The sequence below is a fragment of the Prionailurus viverrinus genome, chromosome B4 (assembly GCF_022837055.1).
Source record: "Prionailurus viverrinus isolate Anna chromosome B4, UM_Priviv_1.0, whole genome shotgun sequence".
NCBI classification, from domain to species: Eukaryota; Metazoa; Chordata; class Mammalia; order Carnivora; family Felidae; genus Prionailurus; species Prionailurus viverrinus.
In genome coordinates, this window is record NC_062567.1 from 1666601 (window position 1) to 1688411 (window position 21811).

Here is a 21811-nt window from a genome sequence, read left to right on the forward strand (position 1 = left end):
CCGACCGCCCGGGAGCCTGCGGGCCTCGGGAAGGGGGAGGGGTCGTCACCGGAGCCGCGCGACCTGGAACGGGCGCGAAACTTGGGCTGAAAGCGAGCGTTCGAGTGAGACGCCTTGCGGACGCCTGTCCGTGAACCGGGCACAGCCCGCGGCGGCTCCAGCCTCCCGGCGGAACAGGTCCCCGCGGATGGTCGCTGGCTTTGTCTGTCGTCACACGCTCCCCGTTCTGTGTCGTGTGTCTGGAAAGGGTGGCGTCTGGGCGAGGGGCGGCGTACTGGAGTACTGAAAACCTTGCCCTCCCGCCACGCTGCTGGAGGTGGCAGGTGCCGGTTTCTGGCTGTTGGACCTTTCGTCTCTAGGCCCACGTCCTCAGCTGTGAAATGGGGATTCAGCTGGGACCCACTTCCCAGAAGTTGTAAAATGTAGCGAGAATGCGCCTCGACACCGAGCGCTCTGGATCCGTGTTTACTGCTTGCTGGGTTTTAAAGTAACAATTCCACCTCTGCGCGTCGTTTCAAAAGGCCCTGTGGTCCGTCTCACATTTTGCTTGGGACAGACCACAGTCCCTTGCGTAATTTACGTTCTACTTACGCCTGAAGGTGCTGCTCCCCGTTTGAGAGGTAGGACACCTTTCATCGACAAGGCATTTATAAACCCATTGGGATGTTTTGTTTTGTTTTTAATTTTTTTTTTGACATTTCCTTAATTTTGAGAGACAGGGTGCGCGGGATAGGGCCAGGAAGGAGGAGACAGAGGACCTCGAGCAGGCTCTGACACAGTGATTGCAGAGCCCAGCGCGGGGCTCATACCCACAAACCACAAGATCATGACCCGAGCCGAAACCAGCGAGGCTCCTCCAACTGAGCCACCCAGACGCCCCTATAAGCCCATCGCTAAGTTACTCTGCAGAGAGACCTAGGGGTTTTCTCACTAGAAACATTTTTATTGTTTTGTGGTTTAGAGTACTTGTGGTCTCACACCTTCGTGAAATCTCGGTAGTGATTACAGCCTCTATTTAAGGAGCGTTGGAAGAGCAAGAGAAGTCATGTCAGCCTGAGAGATGGAAAGACTAGTTAAGGAACATAGAATTTCGGAAATATCCAACAGAGGCAGTGTTAGATTCATTCTGCATTCATTCATTTGTACTGTTGGGCACGTCCAGGTGTTGTAGATACTGGGAATTCTGGCGAATAAAATAGATGAAGGGTCTCCTCTCATGAAGCTTAAATTGGGTGAGAAAGACTATCATCAAATATATACAGTATCAGGTGGTCATACGGTGAAGAGAATTAAGGCATGGTAAAGGGGATAGAGATCAGGAGAGGGTAGTGTTGCTTTTGTTGTTGTTGTTGATTTATTTTTGAGAGAGAGAGTGAGTGGGCAGGGGAGGGGCAGAGAGAGGGAGAGAGATTCCCAAGCAGGCTCCGTGCTGTCAGCACAGAGCCTGATGGGGTCTTGAACTCACGAATCCTGAGGTCACGACCTGAGCTGAAATCAAGAGCCACACCCTTAACTGACTGCACCACCCAGGCGCCCCAGTGTTGCTCTTTTTAAAAGAGCAAAAGGAAAAGCTCCCATGATGATGACATTTGAGATCTGAAGACCTTAAGGAATAAGGCATGTGAGTATTTGGAGGGAGAGACAGCAAGTGCAAAGGCCTTGCGCTAGAATCCCATTTGGTGTGTTTGAGGATCTGCAGAGAAGCCAAGACCCAGTGGAGGAAACAAGGGGAAGAAGCGCAGAGGACGAGGTCAGAGACGTGGCTGGAGCCAGATCGTGCAGCACCTGGGATACCTACCATTGAAGGGACCTCAAATTTGAATTAGTGAGTTGGGAAGCAGGAACAGATGATGTGATCTATATTTTAAAAGGACCACTCTGACTTAGGTGGCGAGAGAAGCCGGGACCTAGAAGCAGAGGGTATTGTAGTTGAGACATCGTATCAAAGTGGGAGACATGTAAAATACTCATATTTGGGATGTGTTTGAAAACAGAGCTGACGGGGGCGCCTGGGTGGCTCAGTCAGTTGAGCATCTGACTTTGGCTCAGGTCATGATCTCACGGTTTGTGAGTTCGAGCCCCGCATCGGGCTCTGTGCTGACAGCTCGGAGCCGAGAGCCTGTTTCAGATTCTGTGTCTCCCTCTCTCTCTCCATCCCTCCCCTGTTCATGCTCTGTCTCTCCCTGTCTCAAAAATAAATAAATGTTGTGCTCGCTTCGGCAGCACATATACTAAAAATAAATAAATGTTAAAAAAAATTTAGAGGGGCGCCTGGGTGGCGCAGTCGGTTAAGCGTCCAACTTCAACCAGGTCACGATCTCGCGGTCCGTGAGTTTGAGCCCCACGTCGGGCTCTGGGCTGATGGCTCGGAGCCTGGAGCCTGTTTCCGATTCTGTGTCTCCCTCTCTCTCTGCCCCTCCCCCGTTCATGCTCTGTCTCTCTCTGTCCCAAAAATAAATAAACGTTGAAAAAAAATATTAAAAAAAAATTTAGAAAATAGAGCTGACAGGATTTGCAGATGGATTAACTGTGGCGTTGACAGGAGAAGGCAAGAGTTCATCACAATTTTTTTTTCTCTTTCTTAAATTGAAGTATGATTAACGTACAGTGTTATATTTGTTTCAGGTATACAACACAGTGATTTGATATTCTACTCATTGCTCTCTTTTTTGCTTTTTCTTAACCTTTTATTGAACTATAACTCTTGAATGTTAAGCATTTAGCTCAGTGACATTTCATAAAGCAAACCCACCTATGGAACCAGATATAAATTTGAGAGTTGTCAACAAATAGACCTGAAATCATGGAACTGGGAAGTCATCTAGATTGTGAATATAAATACATAATTTCAAGACTAACTCTTGAGGGCCTCCCAACATTTAAAGGTCAGGGTAAAGAGGATACTGGGGGCAGCCGGTGAAGCAAGAAAAGAACCAAGAACAGTCCCTCAGAGGCCCAGTGAAGAAAGGATTTCAAGGAGGAGGACATGGGATACTATGTCACATATTAGTGATAAGGAAGGATTGGAAAGTTTAAGTTAGATAAGGAACAAAAAGACCATTAAATCTGGTAATGAGAAGAGCATATTATCTTAGATCATTTCCATAGACTAGTTAAAATATTGACTTTACAATGTTTGCAATGGGTTGAGAAGAGAATGAGGTGTGATTTTTCAAGAAACATGTGAATGCCAGACACTAGAAATATGGGTATGGAAAATACTATGCTTACTCAAAAGTTTATAATTTTATAGAAAATAAAGATAAATTAATAATTGTGATAAAAGTCACTGTAGAGGTCTAGCCGGATGCCACAGATGCAGATAAAAGGAACACTTATGAAAAGAACAAGAAATGATTTCCTGTTGAAATCCCTGAGTCTTGAAGGACCAGGTTAGAGAGGTGTAAATGGGTGATTTCATGTAGAGGAGAAGCATGCTGAAAGGTCCTGAGGCAAATGAACAGGAGTTCTAGATATCACGCCTAGCTGGCTCTGACTAGGTGCTAATTGTGTAACCACCGGGAGGATTTAGGGATAGTGATGAGAGATTATCCTAAAGAACCACATGATGAAGGAGCCTTGTATGCATGAGAGTTTGGGTTTTATCCAAGGTGATGGGGAAATACTGAAAGAGAAGCCAAGGACGTGATACTTGCATTTTAAAATGTCATTGCATCTTCATTGAGAAAAATAAGTAGCATTTGGGAGTCATAACACTCTTTTAAGTCTTATAAAAACTATTTCTGAAAAGTGCTGATACACATAAAATTTCAAATTTGTGGTCCCTTTCACCACAACTGTGGATACCAAATTAAAAATCTCAGGTACAGATGGTGACTGGTGGGAAGTCAGTCTGCAGTAGCCTAAATGAAAGGTGAGGGGTGTTTGAATCTGATAGCTGGCAATGAGTTTGGAAAACAAGAAATCCTGAGTGTGGATTACACTTTGAAGAAATAGGGAGGCAACAGTTTGTGCAGGAGACTCTTAAGGGATAAACTGGTTATCCTTGGGCAGTAGGTAGAGGGAGAAGTGGAAGAGACAGGAGAAAAGAGATGATTAGCCAACGAGGCAGAAGAGGATGGAACTCAAATTAAGGGTAAAGAATTTAGCCTGGCTAAAAGCTACGGGTGGTATACTTTTAGGTAAGTTTGGGGAATGGGGTAGGTTGTGAGCAGGAATTTGAGATCCTTCCCAGCAGGCTTCCATTTTTCCGTGTGAGGGTGGAAATGAGGTCTGAGTAAAGGATGATGGCACAGGCAGCATGAGGATAGGAATGAAGTTAGAAGAGCCTTGGAGAAAAGCTAGGGAGTGAAGTAACTAATCCAAATTCCATTTTCCAGAAAGGGTGTAAGACATTTCCAAGAATACGTAAAATATGCCAGGGTAATGTCCGTTAATAGTGGAGCAAGAAACAACTTATTTAAGCTGACATCAGATCCAGAAATCGTAAGGAAGAAGACTGATGTATAAGCCTACGTAAATATAAAACTTTCTGTAGGTAAGGTCGCTCTACAGTAATTTGAAAAACAACATACAAGAAAAGTGAAAGTATTACTGGGTTTTTTAAAACCAGTGTTCACATACCATACAATTTTACCCATTTAAAGTGTACAGTGTTTTTCTATGTATTCAGATATGTGTAACCATCACCATAGTCCATTTTAGAACATTTTATTTTAATATCGAAAAGAAACCCCATCTCCTTCCGTTATTATTCCCCTCCCCCAAACTCCTCCCCACTCTTTATCCCAAGCTCTGATCTACTTTCTGTCTGTATTGCCCTGTTTTGGACATTTCATATGAACAGAATCATGTGGCCATTTTTGGTGGCCCATCCTTTGCCCATTTTTTAGTTGGGTTATTTGTCCTTTTTTTCATTATTGAGTTTTAAGAGTTCTTTACTCTAGGCTCAAGTCCTTTATCAGATATATGACTTGTACATATTTTCTCTTATTCTGGGGGTTGTCTGTTCAGTTTCCTGATGTCCTTTGAAGAACGAAAGTTTTTAATTTTGATCAAGTCCAATTTATGTATATTTGTCGCTTTTTCTTTTGGCATCACATCTAAGATTCCTTTGCTGCATTTGAGGTTGTGAAGGCTTACCCCTATGTTTTCTAGTTTAAGCTCTGATACTTAGGTCTTTGATCTTGAGAGTTAATTTTTATATATGGTGTAACGTAGGGTACTATTTCTTTTTCCTGTGGCTGTCTGGTTGTCCCAGCCTCATTTGTTGAAAACACTGTTCTTTCTCCACCAGATGGGCTTGGCACCTTATGAAAAACCAGTTGACCGTAGGTGTCTTCGTTTATTTTTCGACTCTCAATTTTATTCCCTTGACGTGTGTGTATATCCTTCTGCCAGCACCACAGCTTATTGATTATCATTCCTTGATGGTGAGTTTTGAAATCAAGACATACGAGTCCTACTTTGTTCTTCCTTTTTCATGATTGTTTCAGCTATTCTGGGTCTCTGGTAACTCCATATGAATTTTAGGACAAGCTTGTCAATTTTTGCAAAGAAGTCAGCTGAGATTCTGATAGGGATTACATTGAATCTGTAGATCCGTTTTGGGGGGCATTGCCATTTTAGCAATGTTCAGTGTTCCAGTCTATGAACAAGGAATGTTTTCCCAACTATTTAGATCTTTAATTTCTTTCTGGAGTGTTTTATAATTTTCAGAGTATAACTTTTGTACTACTTGCTTAATTTATTTGTAAATATATTTTCTTTTGGATGCTATTGTAAATGGAATTTGTTTCTTCATTTCAAGTGTATAAAAGTACACTTGATTTTTGTAAGTAGATTTTGTGTCCTGCACTGTTCCTGAACACATTCTAAAAGTTTCTTGGTGAATTCTTTAGGATTTTCTACATACAAGGTTATGTCATCAGCGAATATAAATAGTTATATTTCCTTTTTTCCAACCTGGATACCTTAATTCTTTCTCTTTCCTAATGGCTCTCACTGTAACTCCAGTACACTGTTGAGCAGAATCACTGAGACTGGAAAAATCCTTATCTCGTTGCTGATCTCAGGGGCAAAGCATGCAGTCTTTCACCTTTAACTACAATGTTAGCTGTGGGGTTTTGTAGATGCCCTTTATCAGACTGAGGAAGTTCCCTTCTACTCCTAGTTTTTTAAGTGATTTCATCTTGAAAGGGTTTTAGATCTTTGTCAAATGTTGTCTCTCTCTCCCCAACCCCCACTTTGGTCTATTTTTTAATGTATTGATGTGATGTGTTACATTAACTTTTAGGTGTTAAAACAACTTTGCCTTCCTGGTATAAATCCTATTTGGTCATGGTGTATAATTTTATACTGTTGAATTCAGTACTGTTTTATTAGTTTGCTAATATTTTATTGAGGATTTTTACGTCTATATTCACAAGAGATATTGGTCTGTAGTTTTCTTCTGGTGTCTTTGTCTGGTTTTGGTGTCAGGTAATACTGGTCTCATGAGTTGGATGGTGTTCCCTGCTCCTTTTGGAAAAAAACCCTGCAGTTTTTTGGAAAAGTTAGTGAAAAATTGGTATTAATTCTTTAAACGTTTGGTAGGATCCAGGGATAAAGCCATCCGGACCTGGACTTTTCTTTGCGGATTTTTTTTTTTTTTTTAATTGCTAATTCAGTCTCTTCCCTTGTTCTAGATGTACTTCTTAAGTCACTTCCAGTAATTTGTCTTTTAAGAATTTTCTCATTTCATTTACACTATTTAATTTGTTGGCATACAGTTATTCATGATATTCTCTTATAGTCCTTTTTATTTTTGTAAGATAAGTGGTAATGCCTCCTCTTTTATTTCCATTTCTAGTAATTTGAGTCTTCTTATTGTCTTGGTCTGTCGACCTAGAGATTTGTCCATTTTGTTGATCTTTCCAAAGGACCAGCTTTTGGCTTCATTGATTTTTTTTCTACTGTTTTTCTCTTCTCTGTGTCATTAATTTCTACTTTAACCTTTATTATTTCTGTCCCTTTGTTTGCTTTAGGTTTATTCTGCCCCTCTTTATCCAGTGTCTTAAGATGGAAAATTATTTATTTGACACTTTTTTCTTAATATAGCTATTTATAACTATAAATTCCCCCCTAAGCACTACTTTAATTGGATCCTATAAGTTTTGATATTTTGTGTCTGCATTATTATTAATATGGAATTATTTTGTGATTTCCCATTGCTTTCTTCTTTGACCCATTGATTATTTATGAGTGCATTGTTTAATTTCCACATATTTGTTAGTTTCCCAATTTTTTTCCTGCTGTTGATTGCCAATTTTGTGGTTGAGGACATATTTTTATTATTTATGTCCTTTTAAATATATTTTTATTTTATGCCCTAGAATATAGTCTCTCAAGGAGAATGCTTTTCATGTGGATTTGAAAATGTATATTCTTTTGGCTGTAGTGTCTAGAGATGGCAGTTAGATCTAGTTGGTTTATAGAGTTGTTCAAGTTTTAGATTTCCTTGTTGATCTTCTAGTTATTCTGCCATTATTGAAGATGAGGTATTGAAGCTGCTATTGTTGAATTGTCTGTTTTTCCCTTCTTTTCGGTCAGTTTTTGCTATCTGTATTTTATTTTGTTATTAGGTGCATATATATTTGTAATGTTATACTTCCCTGATGGATTGATCCTTTTATCATTATAAAATGGCTCCCTTAACTTTGGTAACTGTTTTTTTGTTTTGTTTTAGATTCTATTTTGTCTTATATTAATATAACCAGCCTAGCTTGTGGTTTGCTGTTCGCATAGTTTCTTTTTACTTTCAAGCTATTTGTATCTTTAAAGCTAAAGTATGTCTGCTGTGGATGGTACAGTTGATCCTTGAACAATGTGGTTTTGAGCTGCATGGGTCCCATTATAAGTGGATTTTTTACAGTATTGTAAATCTGTTTTCTTTTCCTTATGATTTTCTTAATATTTTCTTTTCCCAAGCTTATTTTATAGTAAGAATACAGTATATACTCCATATAACATACAAAATATGTGCTGACCTACTATTTATGTTATACTTAAGGCTTCTGGTCAACAAAACGCTATTAGTGAAGTTTTGCAGGAGTCAAAAGTTATACATGGATTTTTGACCACGTTGGGGGGTGGTTCATGATGTGCTCCTAACCCCCACATTGTTCAAGAGTCAATGGTATATAGTTGGATTATATTTATTTCTTTTAAATACAGGCTAACAATCTCTGTCTTACTATTGGGAGATTTACTCCACTCACATTTAATGTTCTCTATTAATATAGTTTGATTTATGCCTGCTATTTTGCATTTTGTTTTATGTCTGACCTTGGTTTCTCTATTTGGCCTTTATTGCTTTCTTTTGCATTAAGTGAATGTTTTCTAATTAATGGCATTTTAATTTATTTACTGATTTTTTTTTTTTTTCATTTAGACTGATTTTATTTGTGCTCTTTGTCTTTTTGGGTAGATTCAAATGACCATCTAGACTCACTTGCTTTTATTTTATTATATTTTTAATTTTTTTTTTCAACGTTTATTTATTTTGGGGACAGAGAGAGACAGAGCATGAACGGGGGAGGGGCAGAGAGAGAGGGAGACACAGAATCGGAAACAGGCTCCAGGCTCCGAGCCATCAGCCCAGAGCCTGACGCGGGGCTCGAACTCAAGGACCACGAGATCGTGACCTGGCTGAAGTCGGACGCTTAACCGACTGCGCCACCCAGGCGCCCCATAGACTCACTTGCTTTTAGCCTGAATACTTCCTTTTAATATGTAAGACAGGTCTACAGACAACAAATTTTCTCAGTTTTTGTTTATCTAGATAATGTCTTAATTTCACCTTCGTATTTGAAAGCTAGTTTTGATGGAATTGGGATTCTTTGTTGATAGTCTTTCTCCTTGAGCACTTTGAATATGACGTCTCACTGCTTTCTGGTTTCTATGGTTTCTGCTGATAGGTCAGCCATTAATCTTGCTGGGATTCCCTTGTAAGTAGCAAGTCATTTTTCTCTTGCTCCTTTCAAGATTTTCTCCTATGTTTGACCATTTTTATTGTGATTTTATCTGTGGGCCTCTTTGAATGTATCTTCCTTGGAGTTCACTGCGTTTTCTGGATGTGTAGGTTATTGTTTTTCAGTAAATTTGAGAAGTTTTCAGTCATTTCTTCAAATATTTTTTCTGCTCCTTTCTCCTCCTGGTACTCCCATTACATGTATGTTGGACAAGAAATTTAGCAGATACAACAAAACTTTAATAGTGCATATATTTAAACCGAGAATTATACATACAGGAATTTATCTTAAAGTTATTGTACCGTATATGTGGGTGTATGTGTAAAAAAGTACGTCACAACACATCTTTATGGTAAAAAATTGAGAAAAAACAGTGATAGGAAATTAAATACGTTATGATACTTTTACACAATGAAATATCATTAACTATAATCGTTTTAAGTCTCTTTCCATAATTCAGACAGAGTTTTATGTGTTATCTCATATAAGATACATGTTTCTTTTTCGGGTATGCATTTCCTTTCCGTACCTGTGCAGGTTTTTTCTAGGGCAGCCATTCTCATTCTTGTGGCATTAGGACTTCTGTACTTTCTTTTAAATTATTGATACCAGAGAGCTTTTGTTGATGTGGATTATATTTATTAAAAATTATTACTTTGTTAAATGTTTTAAAACAAACCCATTATGTTTGCATAAACAACATATTTTTTAAAGAGTTTCAAAAACAATATTAGTGAGAAGTGTCGAGTTTTTTTAAAAGTTTCATAAATTTCTAGTATCAAGCTTAACAGAAGAGCAGGATTCTTATATCTGCTGCTTGCAATATATAAAGATGAAGTATATAGAGAATGAAGTATATGAGTATATAAAGAAAATCTGCCCTGACACAGGTTTTTAGTTCAAAAATGCACAAATCCTTTAATAGCCTTTTCAGACAGTTATGGGTATTCTTCTTTGATAATACACCAAAACTTGACAAGTGGCAGTGTCTTAATGTTTGGCTGCAGTTTGAATCTGAAATTGTATGAATGAACTTTTCATTCTCTTATATTAAAATCCACTGTCTTTAGATCTGTTTACTCAGCCGTGATTTTGAGACATTCTGTGTTTGTCGTTTGGAAAATACTGGTGTACTGAGTTAAGCGGATCTTCCAAAGGTTGATACATACTGACATATTGTCACATGCTATCAAAAAGTCATAGTCATTTATATAATCACTGGTCTCACCTGAAAAGCTTTTAAGGGTTGAGATGTCATGTTCACAACGATGGATACAGTTTTCAAAAATTCTAATTTTCATTTGAAAGCACAACTTTTTATCATTGGCAGCAATACTTCATTGTAGAGTTAATGCCTGCAAAATACCCAAGTCCAAATGATGGTAGTTTATCTGTTAGTGGGTTCCTCAAGTAAATATATTGCTTTCTGAAAATGAATAGCTAATTCAATTCACAAATCCATTAATTACACTACTGCTTTTCCTCAAGACAACATCATTGCACTGCCTATGTTCTCTTATTCAGAAAGGATCTTCCTCTGGCAATTTTTATCTTCAGATTGTTACATTGTACCTATTTACATTTCATAATTAATTGTTGTTTTTTTGAAATGGATGTGTTTTGTCTCTGGGCTGCTTTTCAGAGTAGAGAAGAGCAGATATAACCCAGTGTATAAATGGAGGGTTTGGAATTAGTTAATACAGCTTATACATTGTAACAAAGGAGAAGGAAAAGTTTACGGTATGTTGGTAAATTGGACAGTGTAAGTGTGCAGGATATAATATTATACGATGCAGAGTCAGAGTCGTAAGCTGAAAGTGAGATGGGGGTGAGGAGGGAGTATTGGAAGAGTGAAGAGGGAAAGGTTTGAAGTAGCTCTTTCCAAGAGTAGGAGAGGAAGTGACAAGGGAAATGTAATTGCTGGGCAGAGTAAAGACCTACATGAAATGTGCGGTCAGGAATTTAAAGTGAAACTCGTCACCACAGTTGGGGGTGGGGGTGAGTGTTGCGTGTGCGTGTGTTGGCACACATGTACACATGGGTGAACACTGCTGTTGACGGGACCCACCTTTAATCAGCCCACAGGCCTGGAGCTCATTTCCAGCCATACCTATTGCTAATTATTAATGGTAGCCCACCAACCAAGAAACAGGTAGGTTAGAGGATGCCCTGGGCGATAGAAATGGCTAGGATGCACAGAACCTAGGAGAAATGGACGGCTGCTGGTTTTAAGTCTGTGCCGCGTTAAATAAAGGATCATGAAGATGATTTGCCCTGCTAAATATTACTTCTGGGGGAACATATCATATGTGTGATGACTGCTATAGGCCATGGCAGGGGAGAGATGATTAGGAGGAAGAAAGAGTAGAAACAGCTGCAATCCAGTAGGGTGTAAGCTTCTGTGCAGGTTTTTCAGCGGGCCTCTCAAATCCTTCCTCCCCTTACATCCTCTCTTTGCTCTGGGTAGTAGGAAAGGGGTCTTGTGCACGGACAGCCCTGGGCCCTCCCATAGGATTCAGAGCTTGGAAGATGGCCTGCTTTCTTGATCTAGTTTCCCTGACGCCGAGTCTGTTCTGGCTTCACCTTTGATTCAATTCAGCGTTTCCTCTGGGAATGTACATTCTTTTAGACTGAGGCCCACAACCAAATAAAATTTTAGTTTTTAAAGAGTTGAGGCTTTATAGTAAGGCTTTTTCCTGGGTTCAGACTCCGGCTCTTGAGAACTTAATCTCTTTAAATCTTACTTCATAGTATCTGTCTCGTAAGGTTGTGAAAATCCTATGACATAATTCATGTCAAGCATTAGAACGTACCTAGACCTAGCAAGTATTCCAAGAATATTAGGTATCATTATTTGTATTTTTTGCAGGAAACACCAGAACTATCACTTATTTACTGTGTATCAAAGAGTATTTAGCAGTTAGCTCTGTTGTCAGCTCTTGTAGGGGCGGTGTAGTATGGTTTTTCACGGCGTGGTAGAGCTGGACTAACTGGAGGTAAATCCTGGTTCTGCCGCTGACCACTTGGAGGCCTTGGCCCGTTTCATCGATACATGCCATCGGCCTCTTCATCTGTAAAGTGGAAGTAGAAATAGGACCTGCCTTATAGAGTTGCTCTAAGGATTGAGTCCATGCACAGAACTCATATAAACGTCTATGTTTATATGTACATAATAAGCATTCAGTAAATTTCTTGCTGCTGTTATCAAAACAAACAAGCAAGCAAGCAAGCAAACAAACAAAACTGACTCCCATTTTAGTACTGAAAGAGAGAGCCTTAGCATTTAGCACAACTTCTTTTATACATGAGACGTGTGAAGCTCTGTGAAATTTCACAGCTAGATACTGGAAAAAGTTTGTCCTGTATTTGCTAACTCCTAATTTAATGTTGTTTCTCACGCTTCCTCCACAGAATATCTCTAAAGAGACGTATTAGTAACATCAACCAACAAAATAATTACTATCACTCATGTAACCACGTTTAAGGAGCTCTTCTTTGCAAATACTACAATTATTGGATATAAATAACATTTAAATAATTCTATTGCTGCTCTTTGGGGCCTTGGGAGAATCTACTGAACACTGTACATCACTTGTATGGCAGGAATGTAAATCCATATGATCCTTTTAAGGATTTTATAACATTTTCCTTTTAACAGATGTGAAGTCATGCTCTCCATTGGTAGAAAGATAATACCATGCCTATGATCTACCAGTAGTGATGGGACTGACTCTTTAAATTGTGTTTGTTCAGTAAAATTGATGAATTTGTAGAATGATATCCAGGGCTAAAGGTACACTCTTAAGCCAGGCCAGCCATTGTACAAACTCAGATCTAAGGATTCCTGCTCCCTTTAAGGAGATTTAACTCTTTGGATAGACTGTTTTTCCAAACATGTTTTAAACTAAATTAGGACATATAAACAAGTAGTTGGGCCAGTTCTTTATAATCTAGGATTGTCATTATTACTGTTTATGTAGTTGCTAAAAATAAAAGGATACCCACAATAGTTCCTAAGGCTATTTGCTCCCACATCAAATGACCACTTTATTTCTTAAAAAATGTTTTACGTTTATTTTTAAGAGGCAGAGAGAGACAGAGTGTGAGCAGGGGAGGGGCAGAAAGAGAGGGAGACACAGAATCTGAAGCAGGCTCCAGGCTCCGCGCTGTCAGCACAGAGCCTGACGTGGGGCTGGAACCCACGAACTGTGAGATCATGACCTGAGCTGAAGTTGGACGCTGAACTGACTGAGCCACCCAAGTGCCCCTGTGTTTAACTTTTTAAGAAATTGCCAAACTGTTTTCCAAAGTCCTAGATTTCTAAATATGTATGCTTTTAGAGATTGTTCTCTTCCCTCACCGTTACTTGCCGCTGTTATCCCCTGTGCCCTCTCCCCTGAATTCCCTGCTATGGGGCAAGGCAACCTGATAAGGATATTGGAATTGAATCTTTTAAAGACACTATGTGATAGTTTGAGTATTGGGGTAGGACATTTTGATACCTGGAATGTGTGTGTGCTGGCTTCTAGATGCTCAGTGTTGTTCTAGACTAGAGAGGATCCAAGGTGTATCTATTATTTGGGGCTCAACAGGTAACAAAGTTGAGAAAACCCCAGTAGGGTAAGGGATATAGTCTGCTTAAGTTTCAGCTCCTGCAGCACCTTTATGAAGCGAAAGAGATCATTTCCTAATAGCGAAGATGCGAAGCAGTCCAAACAGTCCAGTACATCAGATCATTGACCCAAATAAATGAATTGTTTTAATAATATCTGTCATTATGTCTTGCCTAATTTGCCAAGAAATTGAGAACCTGAGTAGTTCAGCATCCCAAACATCAACAAATGTTAACTACAGAGAATAGTTTTCATCATTCTTTCTACATCCATGGTACCCTTGGCATTCATTAATAGATTCAAATTTTAAATTTCAGGAGTTTGTAAGTAGTCTGTAACTAGGCTGAGTCATTTACTGACGTTGCACTGCTGTGTGTGGGACCAATGTCCTTCAGAACTGCTGCATTCTTTTCTTGTTTTACCTACCACATGGGGGCTAATTTTCCGTAGCAGCTTCGGGGGCATCACAAACAGTTTTCAGTTACACGTTTTCATATTTTAGGTGCCCCAGGCCTCAAGTCTTATTGCTAATGTCAGTGACCTAGTCGGCTATATTCCTATCTTGAGTCCTTCTATTTTGCTAGCTTTTTAAAAACACTACTTTGCTAACTCATTTTGGTTGTTTTTCATTGTAAACCCCTAAATATCTACTTTATTATAAATAAACCAGTATCTTTACATTTTTGTGGTTTTCCCCTTTAATTGGAAGAATTATCTCACTTATGTTGTCCGGTACATTTTATGAAAATGTTCATTGAGCTACCTTTCCACTCCTTATAATTCAACTTAGCTCTTAATTACGTGCCATGATAGAGGAGGGGAATGACACAAATCATAATCTTTGAAAACATAATTTGGTTTAAGAGTGAATTAATGAACTTTTTCTCTTTTTGAACATCAGCTTTATAATTGTAGTTATGTTTTGTTTAGACCAAAACTAGTTCAGTGTAAAAATAATTTACATTGTTCACAACCACACCAAAAGGTAGGAAAGGAAGTACGGATGTTAGAGGCCAAGGAATAATCCCAATGGGATTAATAGAAAACATGGTTTAATACACCAAGCTTGTTCCTTCGTGTTTATTTTATGTTTTAAGCATTGTAATGGTTTGGATGTGTAGAAAAGGCATCGGACACAAATTACTAAGAAGATGGAGTTCTCATTTCAGCTGTTGGTACCTTTTCAAATGGACTGTACTTAGTATTTTCTGAAAAGGCCACTTATAACCTTTTTGTTTCATGAAATCAAACATTTTTTCCCACAAGGATCTAAAATAGCTATTACATTTGGAGTCTGACCCCTGTGAAAGATGACTGCATGTCTTTCCAAGATTTTTAAAAGTTGGCACTGGCTTACATGATTTCTGGGCACAATTTGTTTATTGGGTTCTTTTTTTCCATGAGTATTCAAAACAAATAGGTGCTTGTTATTGACTTGGGAAAAAATAGCATTACTGTAAAACTGATTACAGCCTGTACTGGAAAGAATCTTGCCATATGATTGGAAGAAGTATTTTTCCAGTTGACCTATTTAAAATTCCTAAGAGCTATTTTTCTTCCCAGCTTTCAAACATCAAATTCATTCTGGGGTCAGTTTGGTTGATTCTAGAGAAATGAGTAACTTTGGTTTTGTGCTCTCCTCAACACTTGTCTTAAGGAAGTACTTACTGAATATTTTAAGTGCCACCGTGATTACTACTTTGTAATGAATATTTGCATTCGATTAAAAATAATCTTCTGAGAAATCCTAATTGCTGCTTCTCAGCACAGTTCCCCACTGATGATCTTACAAACCACGTAGTATCTGACAGAACTGAGAGCAGTGTTTTTAGAAAGTGTGATCAATGGATCCTTATGGTATGAAGGTCCCGTTTTTCCCTATGAAACCTTATAAAACCTTATAAACCTGTACGACTTGTTTAGTTGTATGGATTATAATTATTTCAGATGTCAGTTGGTTTAACCTAAATACGGTACCTCTTCTAGTGGTTTATCAAGAATCATACCATTGTCTTCATTGTTACTTTTTCTGCAGTGACAAGGAAAACTAGTTCTTAAGTTATCTAGCTCCTCTAAAGAGGCTGTCAGAAAAAAAAAAAAAACCAACAGCTTTAAGAGTAATAACAGGCTTACTGTGTTTTAATCTTTCACAAACAATTTTTAGGAAATATTTGCTTTAAATGCCTTAAGATCTTTCAGCATCTATTTCTAATTATTATTAGTGGAATTGTATTTTCCCAATGTCAGCAACCTTGGTAGACACTGAACTGAACCGGCATAGGGAGGAAGAGGAACAGTCTACCGGTTTCGTCATTGAACCCTCTTTGTAATCTGCTTCTAACTTCGCTGCTATTGCGTTAGCCCCTTACCATCTATTGGAAGCAGTAGTGGAGGTTCCTCCTAACTGGTCTTTCTGACCAGTCTTGCCTTCTTCCAGTTCATCCTTCTTGTTACTTAGAATTCCATAGCTGACAGCTGCCACCTTACGTATTCAAGATCAAGTCCATTCTCTTTAAGGGTTGTTCCGGAAGGCCCTTCCTTATTTCTTTTGATACGCAAACATAAGGAACTATTGTACCTACAGTTTCTCCAATATAATTCGTTTCACTCCCCCTTAACGTGTGCTGTTCCCTTTGCCCAAAAAGCCCCAAAAAGCTCTTGTATGCTTTGCTAATTGCTGTTTCTCAGATTCAGCTTTAGTATTACTCAAGTGTCGATTCTTCTGTGAAGCCTTTTTGATATCCTCTTTCTCCCTGTAGCCATTTTCCCTTGTGTTCCTTGTCAAAATACAAACTTCTGCTTTATATTTAGCTTAGAAAACTACCAAAGCCCTCGTATTTGATTTAAGCTTGCAAATTCTTGTGGGTGTAGTAGCCATCTGTGGTATTTCTGTAACTTATAGTGAACAAAGACCGTGAGGATCAAGGGTGAGAAGTGGAATGAATATACAAATGGAGAATGGCCTTAGAATCCAGAAAGCTGAGCAATAACTTTGTAACAGTCAACCCACAGTGGCCAGGCTTCATCAGTAACTGTCAGATTCCCTAATTTTTCTCCTTCCAATTTTGAACCAATCAGAACAAGTCCAATGTGCATTCCCAGACAATCGCAGAGGAAGCGCACTCACCTCAGCTTCCGGGCCCATAGCGTCCCATCTGGGCACACCTGAAGCCTTCCCTTTTCTCCACCGTGAAGACTTCCCTTTGGGTCTGCCTTTTGGTCAGTGATGGTGGGGGACTCCCTCGCCTCTAGCAAGCTCTAAATAAAGACCCTTTGCTTTTCTCCTTTAATTTTCATTTATTTCGGTATGAGGGAAAACCTATTTTATATATATTTACATCTGAAGTGGTTAATGGTAAGTATAGTTTATAAGCTGTATTTCCTGTGCGAGGTATGTTTTGTGATTTTCTACACGTTTCACAAACATAGAGGTTTATATTTTATAATGGTGAAGACAGCTTTTGTTATAAGGATTTTCTTACTTAATTCCTTACATTGAATGGAAAAATAACACAGAAGAAAAATCTGTCACTTAATAGTAACAGACAAAATCCTAGTCAAATTTTAATCTTGCTTGAGATCTTTGTCTTGGATGTAGTTATTCAGAGTTCCTTTTTTCCCCCCCTTTGGTTAATTAAACCATAATTTTTCAAAAAAATCAGTACATGGAAGAGATGTAAACAAATGCAAATTAATTGCATTTGGGTTTTATTTATTATGTTGAGCATCCTTTTATTCTTGTTCTTAAGATATTAGGTGTGCATGTTGAATTTTATTAGACAATTTTTGCATCATTTATTGCTTCTCATTTATCCTATTAGTTTAATATGCTGTATAAGTAGATTACTTACTACTGAATCATGTATATGTTTCTAAAATAACCCTGCTTGGTTTGGTGAATTATTTTTAATTTGTCTATTAATTTTACCAAGGCCCTTTCACTTTTATAAAGATTCTAAAAGTGACCAGAACTTACACCCCAATTTTTTTTTTGCATTCCCTCATTTTTATTTTTACAATTGACTGATTAATAAAGCTGCTTTAAACAATTTTGAGCCTATGAAAAAGGTAGGTTTTTATGTGTCTACTGCCTTATGTTACTGAAGTTACTCTCAATTTATTTATTGCTTGAATTTCCTTTTTACAGACATTCCCTTCGGAGAGGTAGCTCCTTCACATTTTTAACACCTGGCCCCCATTGGGACTTCACTTTGGTGAGTAGCAAACTAGGTTTTTTTATTTTAAGACACTGATAGGATTAATTCTTAGGTTGTCTTTCAGTCTGGTGTACCAGTTCACTTGTCTGTACTTATCTGAGTATCTTGAGGTCTAGAGTTACTGTTACATCTTTGTTACATCTTTGTATGTAAATGTATGTGAATGTAACTGTTACAAAGTTACATCTTTGGTGGCCTGATGTAATTCTTTTCTGCTAACAAGGTAAAAATTTATTTCAATTAAATACAAAATATATCTTGAAAAGTACCAGATCTATTTATTTTTAGCCTTATGCAGTCCTTCCTCTTAGTCCTACCAGTGTGAAAATTAAGAGAATATATGATGAGACATGAAGTTGTTTTTATGTACATAGTCTTACAGCTTTTTTTCTTGGTTGAAAAGTATAAAAATGATTGCAGATAGTATATAGGATGAATGAATTTTTTTCTGTTATTAATCATCCTCGTATAGAGGGACTGTTTCATTATTTTCAGAATGAGATTTACAGAGGCATCTAACTGTGCAAACTCACACCAGAAAATTGATTTTTTATAATTAAAAATTCATTACCTTATAATTCTATAAATCACATGTACAAATAGAGCATGATTTTTACGTTTCCTTATTTGGGGGAAATAGCAAAAATCATTCTGTTTCTAGTTTGCAAAGCTTTACTTGATCGTGTGCTGTTGGGTTCGGCAATACACATTCATTTGTATTCTGTTCTTTTGTATTTAATTTATATTTCTGTTGGGGACTTCTTTTAAGATTTCTGTACTCTTCTACAAATTACGTGTATTGTTGGTCAGTAAAGCATTCATAGCAAGAGTTTCCTGACTTTAATACAATTCTATATCGTCCCTGAAACTTTTTTCATCTTGGTTTCTTTCCCTTACGAGATGACAAGTCTAAACTCAAACAGAAAAACTTTAGTAGAGAAATATCTCCAAACTTGATTTTGCAAAAATGACAGTAAGACAGGAGAACAAGTGCTGTTCACATTAGAAAGGAGGAGACACAAGGATGTCATTACTTAGGGACAAGATGACTGTTTACATAGAATATCCAAGAGAGACAGTAGGATGTCTTTACTTAGGGACACTATGACCGTCTACACAGAATATCCAAGAGAATATTAATAGCAGCTGTTAGAACTAGTAAGAGTTCAAGCAAGATTACTGGCTATACAATTTATAAAAAGAATTCAACAGAAGGTATATACACTTGCAATATTCAATTAAATGTAATTTATAAAGATGCTCCTATTGAGACAAAAGCAGTTTTTAAAATTGAATAAATCTATGAAAAGATCTGTGAGATTTTTATGGGAAAAATTGGAAAGCATTAATAAAGAACATAGACACCAAATTAAATGGAGAGATAGTCAAGCAAGGAGAGACTCAATAAGATTAGAATGTCAGGACACCTCATATTTACAAATTCAGTGCAGTTCTGGTAGAAAACCCACTCGAGTGTTAGAGCTCTCGCTCTATACAATTCAGGAAGAAAAGTCGAAGGCCCAGAACAGCATGTGAAAGTCGGGGAATGTCTTCCTTCGTGTGGGCTGTTAAGACTTCCTCCACAGGTACGGTAACTACGGGCACGTGACGTGGGTGCGGGTGTAGTGGGTAGACCTGCGGTGAGAAAGAGAGCCCGGGACGTGGCGTGCAGGTGAGAGCTGACCGAGGAGCCGTGCTTACGGCACGCGGTAGTGGGGGAGAGGCAGCTAGCTGTGCCACTTCATACCGGGTACCCACAAATTCCAGGTGGATGGAATACATCCATGTGAAAAGTTCAACTTGAGAATATTTGAAAGAAAACACAGTAGAATGTTTTAAAATCTGTTAAATTTCTTTATACATATGCTAACACATGTATGTGGCTCTATATAAATGCATAAGTACAGTCGTGTATGAGAGTTTTCCCTCAGTACACTTCTTTTTGCCTGGCAGTTTCCTGCTCCTGTCCTTCCTCTCCCTCAGTCCTTCCACCCCAGCCCCTCCACTCTAAGCCGAGTCAGCGATACCTTATCAGTCCCTTTGTGTTGCTGGTACGATTATTTTTGTTTTAAAGTTTACTTATTTATTTTGAGAGATAGAGGGAGGGGCAGAGAGAGAGAAAGAATTTCAAGCAGGCTCCACACTGTCAGCATAGAACCCGATGTGGGGCTCGAACCCACCAACTGTGAGATCATGACCTGAGCCGAAATCGAGAGTTGGACGTCCAAGCAGCTGAGCCACCCAGGAGCCCCCTTTTTTAAAATTTTTTTTTTTGCTCATACAATTATTTACAAACACACACAGCCTCACATATAAGATACACACATGCAGGATTTTTGCTTAGTTTGCTTTTCAAAATTAGGATCATATTCACAGTTTTTCCAGATCTTCTAGATATGACCTTAGGATCAATTAAGATTTCTTGTCCCTTCATTTTTTTTAGTGTTTCCCAATCCTGATTTATATATATTGTTCTCTCATGTCTTCTTCCATTTTCTTAATGTCTTTTAGCTAAATTTGGAATAGTATGTCATAGTTTTGCTCTGCTTTTTTGAGCACTTCCTTCTGAGGTGTTTTCATTCCCTGTAGGGATGTTATTCTTGCCCTTTTCTCTTTTTTCCTGGAGTTACTTTGTGTAGGATTTGACTCAGAATTTTCTGTTCATTTTAATGTGGGTTTAGTTTTTCTGAAAACTTTACAAAGAGGCTTGGTTCAGATAACTTTTCTGACTTCACAGAGCTCCCTTTCTTCTTGTTTTTGTGGTGGCTTCTGAGATTTCCAGGCTCCATCAATTTTCCCCACCTCCATCTGGACTTTATCTTTCCTTTGTCCTGTTGTCGCTATCCTGCTCGATTTTGATTCCGTTCCCCCCAGTTTCTCCTTGGGGTGGAGTCAGGTCCTGGAAGGGAGCCCTCGCCGGTCAGTTTTGAGAATTCCAAGAGCTAGGCTGTGTCACTGGTGATCTGAAAAGTTATTTTGAGGTGTGGGTGGGTGATGTGTTACTGAGGCATTGTTCAATAGTGAGAGAAGACAGAAATTAAAGATTGTGCACAGTTTTGCCGCTACAGGCACCAGCAGGCCGAGTGAGGACAACGACTAATAACTAGGAGCGTGTTGGTCTTAGCTTATAAATCCTGCTTCAGGCAACAAGTCCTCATTACTTTGGGCCATGGGAAAAGGGTATTTTTTTTCCTAGTGAAGACCCTCCTCCCTCTATAGGATAAATAATATGTGTTCCTTTTTTTAAAAAAATTGGTGCCTTTGTGTTTAAAACATATTTTACTTTTTCTCTAACAAGTACAGACAGCCCTCGACTTACATAAGAGTTCTGTTCTGAAAAAACTTTACCTAAGGGTTTTTAATGGAATGGAAATTCGCAGCATGAGATGATTCAGTCAAGGGGGCTATTTAAACAGTATATATGCTCGAAGTGATTTGGGATCCCTCATAGAAATAATTTCCTTATGAGTACAGCTTCACTTTTTTAACGTGATTTTTCCGGTTTTATGGAGTCTGTTTAATGAAGTAACATGCATTCCTTCTGTATAAGAATGAAATATTTTTTTCATACAGAAAAGAAAGCGGAGAGAGAAAGATGATGATGTCATAAGCCTTAACAGCCTTGATCTGAAGGTAAGCCTTACTGCCCTGAAAGAATTTAAAAATTTAAAAACACTTTAAAAAAATTATAAAGTATTTAAAAATATGCAGATAGTGTTTCTTCTTGTGCTGTAAGAATAACAAATGCTAAGGTTTTAAAAATTTTTAAGTGCAAAAAAAAAAGTGCAAAACCGAATAATACTGGCTTTTACAGATACTGTCTTTTTTGTGTCCACTTCTTTGTTAAAAATGAGGTGAAAGCTTCCCTCAGAACATTGTGGGGCTTCAGCCAGTGATCTCCCACTCACCTGCGTAAAGGGGCCCGGCCCTACCTACCCTTCAGGGAAGGTAGGGACTGTGGTGAAAAAGAGGAGTGTGCCCTTCTGGAAGCACCACCTGCTCCTGCGCT

General features: G+C 38.4%; 1 protein-coding gene across 1 annotated transcript in view; it reads left to right on the forward strand.

Moving 5' to 3' along the window:
- Nucleotides 1-21811, forward strand: part of NET1 (neuroepithelial cell transforming 1) — a 60545-nt gene that overhangs the window by 752 nt on the left and 37982 nt on the right. Inside the window, exons 2-3 of the mRNA XM_047864929.1 lie at nt 17733-17799; nt 21376-21435. Of these exons, the coding sequence (XP_047720885.1) occupies nt 17733-17799; nt 21376-21435 (127 nt within the window). The remainder of the gene's footprint in view (nt 1-17732; nt 17800-21375; nt 21436-21811) is intronic.